General features: G+C 41.8%; 1 protein-coding gene across 1 annotated transcript in view; it reads right to left on the reverse strand.

Moving 5' to 3' along the window:
• Window positions 1-1,584: 1,584 nt before the first annotated feature.
• The window catches only part of ANKMY1 (ankyrin repeat and MYND domain containing 1), a 39,757-nt gene continuing 27,122 nt past the window's right edge, over window positions 1,585-14,219 (reverse strand). Inside the window, exons 14-17 of the mRNA XM_063133225.1 lie at window positions 10,718-10,883; window positions 10,148-10,205; window positions 9,741-9,892; window positions 1,585-2,340 (exon numbers count right to left, since the gene is read on the reverse strand). Coding sequence (XP_062989295.1) covers window positions 2,126-2,340; window positions 9,741-9,892; window positions 10,148-10,205; window positions 10,718-10,883 — 591 coding nt within the window. The 3' untranslated portion in view covers window positions 1,585-2,125. The remainder of the gene's footprint in view (window positions 2,341-9,740; window positions 9,893-10,147; window positions 10,206-10,717; window positions 10,884-14,219) is intronic.

Here is a 14,219-nt window from a genome sequence, read left to right on the forward strand (position 1 = left end):
TGCATCCAATGACTTGCTTCTGTACCCAGCACAATTATTTAGGGCACAATTTCAGTATATGTACACACATCAATAGGATACAGCGGTTCTCCCAATCTGAATCCTTTTGAACAGGGCAGGAAGAGGATTTCCAGGCCTTAGCTAGACCTAAGGTTTATCCCGGGATCATCCCTGTTCATGTAAATGACACACAGGATATCCCGGGAGCAGGCAGGGATGATCCCGGGATAAACCTTAGATCTAGCTAAGGCCTCAGACACATGGCCCTTTCCAGGAGTAAATATTCTCTATCCCATCTACATGCAGCCAAAGAGGAAAACAGCCTTTTACCATGCTGATAGTTCAATGGATCAAAGCCACACAATTTCAAGATGTGAAGCCTCTCTGTGCATGTTTATCTTAGGAGTGACAAATAGGAGTATATCTTCAACTGTTTACACATATAGTAGTGAAGGATATACAAGCAAGCTGTTCTATTGTCATACCAGACTATAGGATAAATAGCCTAAACCATAACTCAGTCCAGTAAAAGTGCATAGATTTGAGTCTGATTTGGTCTGAATGTTATCAAGGAGATGAAGCTCACTGAGTCACAAACATTCATTTGTGTTCACCAGGTTGAGCATGCGCTAGAAATTATTTTACATGGAATAGTACTTGCATACAACATTTAGGTAGCATTCCTATACATACCTATCTGGGACCAAGGCCCATTAAACTCAACACTTCTGAGTAGACACAGGAAGGACTGCACTCCTATATAAACAAACTAGTCTTCCATATATATTCACGACTAAGATAGGAAATAATAAAATACTGTTTTAGAAATATTTATTGTGCAACACTAAAATCTGTTACAACAGACACAAAAACATACAAATAAACAAGTACTTACAAACTAATATTATATTCACGACTAAGATAGGAAATAATAAAATATTGTTTTAGAAATATTTATTGTGCAACATTAAAACCTGTTACATCAGACACAAAAACATACAAATAAACAGGTACTTACATACTAATGTAATATTATGACCACAATCTGTGGCCTTCAGCATGACAACTCTGTACTGAATTGGGGCCCAGAGGCTGTGGGCTGGCTTCTTTTCACACACAATTGCAAGCACAAACACACTCCAGATTTCCAATGAGTGCAATAGGTTCTTCCTAACTGTGCACAGGACCCTGATGCGCAGTTGTTGAGGTACTGCATACACAGAGTCCACACTTGGAACAAATGTCTTCAGCCAATACTGCTACTGAATGTGTTCAGCTGAGCTTCAGTTAAGGTCCGTTCTATGCTCTCCTATGAACTTAGAGGATTTGAGTCATAGGTCCTTCCACTCTGGTTCCTCAGATCCCAAGGGTTTGATCCTGAAGTCAATAAATGCTCACAGGATTAAAGACAGAGACCAGAGTCTGTTCAAGAGCTTATTGGACCAGCTCTGTTTATGCTCCTACCAACTCTATAAGGGGAAAAGACTCTACCCCATCCTCTTCCTAATAATATCTGTTTGTCATAAAGTGACAAATACTGTTTGTCAGGAAGTGGTTAGATCTCCATAGTGACACCTAGTCCTTTGAGAACAGTTCCAATGAGAACCATCAACTGCTAGGCCGAGTCCATATTGCTATGGTGACTGTATAGCACACCAAGTGGCAGCCAGGAATAGACTACCCTATGAAAGAAAGCCCTTCAGGAGTATCAGTGCTATACCAGAAGTTGCAGTAATCGGGAGGACATGACAGTGGTTGAAAAATAACAAGGGGATTTTGCCTTTTAATTGCTTCTGTGTTGCATCTCCAGGAGATTCAACACAAAATCCCAAATTAACATCTGGTGATCTGGTGTTTATTTCAAAATTCTTTAAATGTGGAAAGTTTGAGTTCCATGCTTGCGTAGAAGAACTGACTTTGGAAAGATAAAGGCATTTCACTACTATGTCCATGAATAAAGTTACCTGGCATAACTTTAAATGCAATAAGAGATTTTCAGCACTGACAAAAGAATGCAGGGTTTCCTCAGTTATATTTTCTACTCTCCATTTTCCCCCATCCTCCCTTATATAGCATTTCCCACATCAAATTACAGTTGAGCAATACCAGGACAAAGTACCGGCATTTAAATGAAACTATAGTTCCCAGTGTAAGGGAGATCTGCACGACTGCTACTCTTCTCAGGGCTTCTTCTTCTTGACGTATCGTCTTTCAATGACTCTTTTCCATCCTTCTTTTTAAGACTGGCTGATATGTCTTTGCTTTCTCTTACGTCCTTCGGCTTCCTGGATTGAGGAGTCCCTTTGACTTTTGCTGCCCGACTAGACTTACGCTGCCGAGCTGCCAAACAAATATAGATATATAATTGGCATTTTGCAAAGCAAAAGAATATAATTCTTATATGACAAACCTGCGCAAGAATATACTGAATGATATATGAGGATGGGAATAAAAGGATTTTTCAGTGCACAACATGGTGTATGGTTTTTTAAAAAATCACTCCTGTCTGCCTCTTGTCCTTCATGACCCTGTAGGTAGCTAACCCTATAAAATTATTGCTACAATTTTCTTTTACTTGAGAGAAACCAAGTCTAGACTTGGAATGCTGCCTCAGACTAGAGATGCTACTTAGCAATAAGGCATAAATGCCCAAGATTCAGGTCTCCTAAATATAAAAAGTGTACCCAGAGGTAATCCTTCTGCCACTGTGCCATGACCGTCGACATCAGATCAAAAAGAAGTTGCACAACAAAAATGTGTCAATGTACAACAAAAGTCACACTACTTGCACAGTGTAGGGCTGTGGCAACAGTGATGGCATCTCAGTGGAGTTGAGACTACTGTCAGCAGGAACTTGCCCCATGACCCACCAGTCCTTTGATACATATTATTATATATCGGGGTGCTGAACCAGAATGGGGTGGGGGACCAAATTACATCCCCCCCCCAGTCAACTAGGCCCTCTCTGGGAAGGAGGACGTCACTGAGCTTGGCCGTGCCTACTGATGTCATCACCCCTCACCTCCTTTTACCTTTCTCCATGCCTCTCTCAGCATGGAGAAAGGACCTTGACCAGGGCTGGGAGGAGCAGTTCCTCTTCCTAGTTCCAGCTTGAGCCCCCCCCCCCCCCCAGCTCCACTTTTATCTCCAACCTGAGCTCAGAGGTAACAGTTGGGATTCCTCTGGTAGGCAGGGCTTGGAACTCAGAGAGGATCCATGGGGCAGATGCAGAATCTCTGCAGTAAGGATTCGGCCCGCATACCAGAGGTTCCCCATCCCTGCTATACATAAAACTACAGTCTGAAAATGACTTTTCCATATTATCCAAGTATGTCTTTATGCAAAGTATTTGCATAAATTAGATTTACCATCTGAACACAGAACTGTAAGAGTGTAGTGGTGGAGGGGAGAGTCATTCTGGTGTACAAGTAAAAAATCAGAGTATGTAAATAAATGTAGCCACGTTGCAAGAGCAATGTGCTGAGCAGCACAGCAGAAAAGAGAAATCGGAGAAAGCAAAACAGTCTCTCTAGTGGGGATGTACTATATCACTCATGGAAAAAATGGTCCCTGCACTTGTTTCCTGCCTATATGACTAAATGCAGCTAGCACTGGTCAATGTGAGACCCATCATGTTCAGATATCAATGGGAAACAGTTGCTCACTACAAAGTAAACCTGCATCTGACTTCCAGTGCTCAGCCAGTGGGGGTGAAGGTTCTGAGCTGATTGACAACCAATGGAACAAGTAATATCTTGCTTCATTCATTTCCTTCAATGTCATGTAATGATTGACAAAAGGAGAAGGGTCTGGCTTTCTATATTTCTGTATAAAGACCGCCTTCTCCCATACAAGCCTGCCCGTTCTGGAAAGGACTTTATTATTATTATTATTATTATTATTTATTTATTTATTTATTTATTTATTTATTTATATAGCACCATCAATGTACATGGTGCTGTACAGCGTAAAACAGTAAATAGCAAGACCCTGCCGCATAGGCTTACATTCTACTAAAATCATAGTAAAGCAATAAGGAGGGGAAGGGAATGCAAACAGGCACTGGGTAGGGTAAACAGGCACAGGGTAGGGTAAAACTAACAGTATAAAGTCCGAGCAACATCAAGTTTTAAAAGCTTTAGGAAAAAGAAAAGTTTTTAGCTGAGCTTTAAAAGTTGCGATTGAGCTTGTAGATCTCAAATGTTCTGGAAGAGCGTTCCAGGCGTAAGGGGCAGCAGAAGAGAAGGGACGAAGCCGAGCAAGGGAAGTAGAGACCCTTGGGCAGGCGAGAAACATGGCATCAGAAACATGGCATCACTTTATTTCAAGACCACCACCATCAAAGGTGCATTTGACACAGACCCAAGAGAGGGCCTTTTCAGTGGCTGCTCCCCGACTGTGGAACAACCTGCCAATGGATGCTAGGTTTGCTCCTGCTCTGCTGTGCTTCTGATAGCAGGCAAAGAACATTTAATTCTACAAGGCCCTTGGTCTGCAAGTGGGCCTGTGGGTTGGGTGCTGTTTTTATTTTGTAATTGTAATGTTTGTATTGTACGTTAATGTGTTTTATTATTTTAATCTGTTTTTAACTGATTCTGTAAGCCACTTTGAGTGCCATGTTTTGGTAGAAAGTCAAATAAACAAGGAAATATTTGACTGCCTGGAACAGCTCTGGGAGGTGGAAAGACAGGGGCGGAAACACACATACGCATGAAAAGAGGTCTCTCTCCTTCTCTTGCTGACCTGCTCTTCTCCAATCCACCCCACCACCCTCCCTTAGTTATTCTGTGAAGATTAGAGGGTTCTCTTTGAGTTACAGCTTGGGAGGATGGAAGAAGGAGTCAAAGAGAAAGGTATAATTATCTACACCACCCCTTTTCAGCTTCACAGGGAAGGATGAGGCAGAGACGAACCTTTGAGTGCTAAGGGAGATCATCTTGCTAGCGTAGTGTCACAGTTAAGAAAATTATCTGAGGGAGACAGGAAACCCACTTGCTCATATCCCACTTAGCCATGAACCTTCTGGGTGACCTTTGGCAAGCCATCCTCTCTGAACATCAGCCATAGCCCACACCATCTGTAATATGGGGGTGATTATAACCAGCCAAACTTACTGTATTTTTTTGGTAGGGATTACATATATGAAGCACCTTTAGCACTTGGAAAAATGCTACCATGACTGAGTAGTATTGTGCAGTATCCAGGTGCCCTCTAAAAAGTGGACATGAAGATGGGCTGAAGATGAGTAGGTTAATTTAGCTTCTCTGCCAACTTTGCTCCACCTTCCTTTCTGTTGGCCCCTTGCTTCCCCTATTTCTCCATTCTCACCAGTGGAACATTTCAGGCTCCCAAAATACTGTGTATTGCCTTCATCTTCCTCTCCTCTTCCAATCAGCATCTCTCCTGCCCATCTTGGCAAAGTGGTTCAGGAGAAGGAGGCAAACACACCCATAAAGGTGTTGGAAATTATTGTAGATATTCTCACTTATCTCCTTTCTGGCTCTCCCTCCCCTTTCCAGAGAAATGAAACTGCTCAAAATAAGGTAAATTTATACTCCCACTTTTTCTCATAGCAGTATAAAACATAAAACATCAATAAAAATGCGAATGTTTAAAAACAATCAATAAAACAGGAGCTAGGCAACAGCAATGAAACCAATAATATAAATACGCAGCACCACAGTCTTAGCAAACAGAAAAGCAGCAGCAAATTTTTACGGTTACTATGTGAAACATCAGGGGGAAAACCCAAACGAAATGTGCTTAATCAAAGAAGTTGGTTAATGATTTACTTACCATCCAAAATGGATAGCTTTCCTACTTCCTCAGACGCAACTGAAGATGAAGCATCTTTTGTAGCAATAAAACAAGGTGCAAAGACATTTCAGAATGTTGGAAAGTAAGACAACATTATGAATACCCCAAAGGAACTGTGCCTTCTATGGAAGTGACGACTACAGTGACTTCTATACATCATTAAGCATAAATGATTAGGTTTAAATTTAATTTATTGCAATAATAATTTTAACAAAGGATTCTGACCTGCTTACATACATTCTAAAAATATAACATGTTTTCATTTTACAGGAATCTCAACATACATAGCACAGCAAATATAAATTATCTGATTTTAAATCTTTAGTGTGTGTATTTTTTCTTTACGTAAATGCAATTTCCTTAAATCACATTCACAGAAACAATGAAATTCACTTTAATGTGGCTTAACACATCTTAACTCCAGCTTTGTTCTCTGAGAGGAAGTTAAAGTGAAGCAGATGCAAGGGTATTCTACTTTAAAAAGAAACGGATTGCTATACTCCTGAACGGTTTGATTTTTTGACCCCTCGTCCTTCTCTAGAAAGCAAAACCAATGAGAATTCTAAAATGTCAACCCATAGTTTCTCTAAACATGACCCTCTTGTGGAGGAAAAGTGGGGAATCTTCTGTAAATCTATAAGCAGTAACAGTACAGACATCACTGACTGCTAATACGTAACAGTTCATCAGTGTTAATGTGTACACCGTCTTAGGCCATGGCTAGACGAGGCAGTTGGAGGGCGATGATCTCACAATTTCATGATTGTGAGATCGTCGCCCTTGTCTACACACAGTGCGCAACATCGCATCTGCCATTTAAAAAAAAAAAGGAAAAGGAGCATATGGGCGCTGAAACGAACAGGTGAGGTTTCTTTTTTAAAAAATAAAACCTTGCCCTCCCACCACCCCACCCCTGATGGGCGCAGAGCTCCTGAGGAGCTCCGTGCCCCATGCCTGGCTCCTCACGTTTACTCGCAAGGAGCTGGGACATACCAGCGACGGCGGGCCACACATTCCACGTTCTCGAGATCATCTCAAGAAAAAGCGGGGGGAAAGGGCCTGCCGATATCCTGGGCCAAGGGAGAGAAGATCCCTCCCTAATCCCAGGATACCTTGTGCGTTACGTGGACGCACAGGGATGATCCCGGGGCGATAATCAGGATATCGCCAGGTCTAGCCATGGCCTTAGATTACAACATCAGTGATCAAAGGAAATCTACAAATGAAAATTGACAGCTACAATTGAAAAGTCATCACCAACTTTTCATTTGTCTTCCCTTAAGCCATATCCCATTTGATACTTTTGGGTGTTCATGTTATGAGATTTTTTGTTCTTGTTGTTCTTTAGTAGAACCACTGGAGAATTCCTCTTTAAGTCCTGTCCATTCAGTGATTTGTTCTGTAGCATGGAGATCTCATCCAATGCGGCCCAATAGATGAAATGCTGTTTGTAGTTGTTGTTTATTCGTTCAGTCGTTTCCGACCCTTCGTGACTTCATGGACCAGCCCACGCCAGAGCTTTCTGTCGGCTGTCGCCACCCCCAGCTTCCCCAAGGTCAAGTCTGTCACCTCCAGAATATCATCCATCCATCTTGCTCTTCCTTTTGCCTTCCACTTTCCCTAGCATCAGCCTCTTCTCCAGGCTATCCTGTCTTCTCATTATGTGGCCAAAGTACTTCAGTTTTGCCTTTAATACCATTCCCTCAAGTGAGCAGTCTGGCTTTATTTCCTGGAGTATGGACTGGTTTGATCTTCTTGCAGTCCAAGGCACTCTCAGAATTTCCCTCCAACACCACAGTTCAAAAGCATCTATCTTCCTTCGCTCAGCTTTCCTTATGGTCCAGCTCTCGCAGCCATAGGTTACTACGGGGAATACCATTGCTTTAACTATGCGGACCTTTGTTGTCAGTGTGGTGTTTCTGCTCTTAACTGTTTTATCGAGATTTGTCATTGCTCTCCTCCCAAGAAGTAAACGTCTTCTGATTTCCTGGCTGCAGTCAGCGTCTGCAGTAATCTTTGCGCCCAGAAATACAAAGTCTGTCACTGCCTCCACGTTTTCTTTAAATCCCTACTCAGCAACATAAAGACAGATTGATTTGACCATTCTGTATCTGTACAGTAGGACTAACGGAGCTGTAGGCATTGTTTCTTCTAGAAAAATAAGTTTTCTCCTATGTTGTCAGCATACATACTGAAAGGCAGAAGGTGGTTGCGGTGAATGCTTCGTGGAACAGATTATGATTGGGATGTGTGTTCCGGATTCCTGTGTTAAACAGCCTGGTGACACATCTGTCTGCAGCTCATAGTTTCCACTGTAATTAAGCTTGATATGAAATAGGATGATAAAAAACATGCTTGATTTTCAAACTGCTTGATGCATGTTTGCTCCAGTTCTTTCTAGTCAAAAGATCCAACGACAATCTGGCAAGTTTAACTTCCGTCTATAGGAGGGCCTGTAGCGCAGTGGCAAAAGAGCATCTGCTTTGCGTGCAGAAGGACCCCGATTCAATCGCCAGCACCTCCAGGTAGGGCAGGAAAAAACCCTGCCTGAAACCCTTCAGAGCTGCTGCCAGTCAGAGTCTACAATACTGGGCTAGATGGACCAATGATCTGACTCAGTATAAGGCAGCTTCCTATGTTCGTAACCTCTCAGTGGACACACATTCCTGTACAGTATATGGAAACCTTAAATTATACTGTCTAGGGCACACTTTTTCTACAAAGAAAAAGAGGAAGACAGCTTCTTCTTATGGCTTTGATTTCCAATACCTATTTTAGCTATAGATTTAACATTTCTCATGCTCAAAATTAATACTTCCCTATTTCAGTTTCTGAAAGTTTGGGAAAGTCTTTACCATGGTTGCTCCATCCGAATGGTTGGATTGCTGGGCCAGGTTCTCCACAGGCAGTATTTTTTCTCTGTATCTTCACTCTTCTATAATATAATTGTATTTTTTTTAAAAAAAAATATGGGCACAACTTTTAAGCTGCCAAATTAAATTCCAAAAGAAGTAAACAATATCCTTTATGGAAAGCATGCAATGGTTAGAACCACGTCATATTCATGTATAAGCCAGGCATTCTCCTCTTCTAGGTGTGTGGTATATTTGCAGTCCGTTTAAGGTAGCATAAATCTTCTTCCAAAGCCCTCAGCTTTGTTCTGGTTTATATGAATGAGTCTGACCTTTCCCTTTAGAGTCATTCTCTTACCAATCTTCTATTTGCCTTTCAAGTCCAGGTATTTCAGGAGTTCAAGGTCTATGAATGAAGCCATCTGTCTTCACTACCTGTGTGCTTTAACTTTGCCTTTTTGTATGTTACAATGGCCATAAGAACATGTCACCTTACATGCTATCCATCTGTCTCTCTCTTTTCAAACCCAGCCAATTCTCTTGCATACTAAGTCTAGTGCTCCCCCACTATACCTGGAATAAAATGGAAGCATTTACATATTTGGTGATACTTCAGGTTATACTTATTCACATAGACCATTCTTCCTTTCCAGAATCAATTAAACTTATGTCAGAACTGTAAGTGGGCCACAGAACTGATTTCCTGCAGTAGTATCCACAGCAACGAGAATGTTACCTTCCCATGAGACTCTGGAAGTGCAATGGAATGACACACCTTGCAGGTGTGCTATGTAGATCCTATGATGATCTGCTGAACATGTTCTTTCTGGTACAACCTGAATATTCTTTACTGTTATTGACAAATTATACAGGATATAAAACTTGCAAAGAGACACATCATCATCTCTGAGTCAGTAAGCTGGGGGACGGGGGACATGAAAACCGAATTCCTGGAGGCAAAGGCTATCAATGGCTACTAGCCCTGATGGTTGTGTGCTATCTCCAGTATTCGAGGCAGTAAGCATTGGTCACACACCATGCTTTAACACACCACTGGACAAACCAACCTACCTGCTAGTAAACACTCTCGTTTATGGCGCTCGTTCCAAGCCTTTGCTTTACAGGACTTGCTGCAGGTGAAGATCTCAAAACAGCGCATACAAGGTGAGAGGATTACACCGACTGATCGCCCACACTGGTAGCAATATTTAAAGAAGAGCGGCCTGCAAAAGAGAAACATTATTATCAGTAAAAATGTATAAATGTTAATTTGTGAGTATTAACATAGCAGGTCATCACGTGGCTATTAAAGAAGGGGAAAGCTGAACTGCTCAATATAGGAAATAGAAATTTGGTCACATATGCAAAAGTAACCAACAATTGTGAAATTCTGGTTCTTACGACACAGCCCACTTTATAGACTATATAAACTACTAAAGACAAATTGAATTAGTTATAATTTGGTTTATTGATCTCACCTTGATGTATCTGTTTCTGGTAACACAACAGGCCCAGGTACAGATCTTTTTTTTGGTCCTGCAAGACAACAAAAATGTAAACATGAAAATTAAAGATGTTTCACTTAAAGCCAGACTATGTACACTTGAGGACCATTACTAACTTTTCACATATGTTTGAATTCAGTGTGAGGGTCTTACTGTTTCATCAAATGCTTCCCGATTCTTTCATAAATGTTAGCAAAATTATCCAATCCTTTAATGGAAATAGTGGAACAAAACCAGCCAAATGTCTGGCTGAGACTAGATGTTATGAAGATGACAGAGCCATCACCAAAAGTGGTCACCCCACACTTTCCTCTCAGCTCCTTAATACCAAGTAGGCCAAAAGAGGTGGCAATCTGATGTCATCACACTGCAAATTTCCCTGCCCCCAAAATGGCAATAGATTGGAGGTATGGAAGCTCAGAATGCAATATTGTGTTTTAATGTATTTTATTATTCCACATTCTATTTTCAATCTATAACTGTGCCAATTCTATACACTATATTAAAATATGTTTATATTTTGAAGGTTTAACTTGGACTCACCCATTTTGAGTTTTCGAAGTTCCTCTTTATCCCATTGTTTTTCCTTCAACGTGACAGACTCACGAAGCCGTTCACTAAGAAATTCCAACAACTTTCTGCGACTACTGAAGGTATCCCGCTCTGTTTGTGATAGAGCGTGGAATGGTGTCCGTAATAGTCTCTTATCCTGCAATACATAAATACCACATCATGCCACTACAAGGGTAAAGATCAGTAGCATCACAACTATCTACTTCCTTGTTATAAGCGATTAGCCCCCACTGTGAATATTCTTAATCCGCAGTTAAAGATGTTTTTATTTACACAAGCGTTTGGCTCCTCACATGGCTGTTTCTGTGCCTCTCCGATAGATCATGATTTTAATGTTTTAACTGTTTTATTATAACAGTCAGATTGTATTGTTGTTTTATTGATATTTGTGTTTTCAATATTTGTAAACCGCTCTCAGGTTCTGCTTCAGAAAGGAGCAGGATATAAGAACAAAATAAATAAATATTAGCAGGGAATGTGCCTGAAAATGGTACAGGAAAATTAGTAAAAATAAGTACTAAAAATACACTGTAGAACACTCACTAAATTGCCATTTGTGTCTGACATGAAAGAATTTGCTCATCTTTATTGGTTTTTATTTAATTCCTAATTCTCTTAGAACAAGATGTACACGTTTAGAAAATAAAGGCCCATCCCATCTCACATCTGTACACAGTTCTGTGTATGCGAGGGATTTCATTACCAATATCCCTCCACCCCCGTCATGGCCTCTCGTGTACAGAGCTATGCACATGCAATAACGTGAGCCGGGAAGGACTTGGAACATGTTCCAAGTTTATTGCTTTCCATAGGCTGACCAGCTCTACTAGGTGTTTTTATATTAATTACAGGGGTGATCAAGAGAGGAAGGCAAAGAAGACCTCAGGGCCTGCACAAGCTGGACTCACCCCTGCCTCCAGGCCACCTCCAACCAACAGCTCTGTGGGAAGGATTCTAGGAGAGGAAGGGAGGGAAATGAGGATGACACCAGCCATTAAATCTGGGTTGGTCTCATATGGGTCCCTGTGATGCACAGGGAATCCCGGGGGCAAGCGGGGACAGTCACGGGCTTTCCGCGGGATATTGGGAACGGCAAAAACCTCAATGTTTCCTGCAGTCCTCGAAGCTCCTGCCTCTTCCTTTCCTCCCCACGAGTAGTGAGGCTCTGAAAACGAGCACAGAGCTGTACATGGAGGCTCCATGCCCATGGGGGTGGGTGGGGAGCGGGTTCGGGTGTTGTTGTTTCTCAACTTACTTTCTGGTGGAGCACAATTGCGCTCTGTCTCCCATTACAAAAAAAATAAACAATTGCGGCTGCGACGTCCCTCTTCCCTTCCGTGACATCGCGTGGCCGTAAAAACGCTGGCGGAGGATCACGGAAGCAGGTACGTCCATAATTCTCCCCCCTCCCTCCCTCTACACCCTTAGGTGTAGACATGCCCCTAGTCTGGTCCAACTGGAGTCTCCCTCCCCCAGAGCCATATTCCACCTACTTCGCTGTGGAAGGTTCCTGATGATATTTATGTATTTATTTAATGTTATGTTACTTGTGAGCTGCCTGGTACGATTTACATCCCAAAAGATGTCATATAATTAACTGTAATAACTAACTAACTAACTAACTAGATAGGTGAACATCTAGGGCAGGGGCAGGTAATGTGCCCCCAAACATCTTTCTAGGCAGGCGCCCACCAAGGTGCCCTACCCCTCCCACTTCTTTAAAAAAAAAATTTTTTTTCTTACCAGCAGCTAGGATTGCTGTAAAACAGGTGTCTCCTGGTGTTCAAAACTGTGGGTTCAAAGTACCATGGGTTCAACTGTTCCTGGATTGTTGTCATGACATCCAAACCCAAAACTTTGTGTTGTTGACCCAATAACAGACCATGGGTTGTGTTGAGTTTAAACCCAATAACAGACCATGGGTTAAAACCTTGGGTTGTTTAACCCTAAACAACCCACATAGCTGGGTCTAGACATCACAACAACCACTCAGTGTTTCTTGGTTGTTTAGGTAAGCAGAACAAGTTGAGCAGGCAGAAACCGGAAAATTTGTGTGCTCACAAACAGCCCATGGGTGGTTTGACTATGGGTTGTTTGATTCTGGAACTGGGGTAGGTCTGTGAAAAGGAACAAGGGAAAACTAAAGAAAGATGCAAAGAGGGAGCTGAACTGAGCTTGGGGCAGGGAATGCAAAAGCGCCTCTTTCTGGAGATCTCGGGCAGTGAATTTTGTTTACGTTGGAATGTTGAAATATGTCTCCACATATGCTCCACCTGTTAATTTGTAAATCAACTCCAATATTACAAAAATGCCACACATTTCCAGTGATCCCTTATTCTCAAAGGGAAACGGTAGCCAGATAAGCTCTGTGCCCCTGGAAGATTCATGCCACTGAGGAAAGCAGGGCATGCATCCCAATCAAGCCCCCAGCCATCATCAAGTGCACATGCTCCATAAGTACAATGCCCTTGTTGCCAAATGGTCCTGACTTCCCAAGCTGACAACGACAGTTTGTGCAAGAAAAGAGACATTCAGCTCCTGAGCCATTTTCTATCCAACAGAGTGATCCTCATGAACGAAGAAGCTGGCTAGCCCTGCCCTATTCTCCAGCTGAAGACACACAACAACTAACAACTAACAAAAAACAAAAAACCAGAATAGTCAGGTCTCTACCATTTGCAACTGGCAAAGATTTATGGGTGCTCTTCTTTTCACAAATATAGAATCCCTCTCATTACCTAGTAATAACTTCCACAAGAAAGTTCGTGTAAGATATGAAGCGGTTGCATAGATCGTATTTTGCATACATTCACATTCCAAAAATAGCTAAAGAGGTACAGATATCGTTGTTTAACCCTCAAATAACCCACGATACCCAGGTTCGCGTAACGCAACAAGCCCTGGTGAAGCCCCGCCGCAGTTGCAGTTTCAAAGCGACAGCCAGAGCACGTATCAGAGCGCTGCAGATGAATTAACCCACACTGGCTAACCGTTATATTGGCTGGGATCCAACGCTGTATTCACATGTAGGAGAATAATGCACATGCAGTATGAGCTTAGCTCACAGTCATTTCCACCAAGGTGGCAATACCAGCTTCAAAGGATTGTTTTTTTCAGGACTGCAGTAGAGGAGTAAAAAGTTAAATCCACCCCCCCTCCACCATGGCTGTGATTCCAATTATCACCTCCTGCCTCCCGCAGAGCAGCTGCTTTTTGCTTTTTTTAAAAAAATGTGTCTGTCAAACACATAGGCAAATTGATCATGTTCAGTCTGGCCATTAAGAGTTGCTTTTAACCATCTACACCTCTGGTTTTGTATGGTGATTATTACCTGTAATAACATAAGAAAGAGCCTTAATATGAAGTGTGAATTTATTTTCACCTCTGATTTAATCCCCTCTGATTTAAATATCTGTAAACCTTATTGAAGTAAAAGGTCAAAGAAAAGCTGGATTTGAGTTCAAAGAAAAAT

The sequence above is a fragment of the Elgaria multicarinata genome, chromosome 8 (genome assembly GCF_023053635.1).
Source record: "Elgaria multicarinata webbii isolate HBS135686 ecotype San Diego chromosome 8, rElgMul1.1.pri, whole genome shotgun sequence".
Lineage (NCBI taxonomy): Eukaryota > Metazoa > Chordata > Lepidosauria > Squamata > Anguidae > Elgaria > Elgaria multicarinata.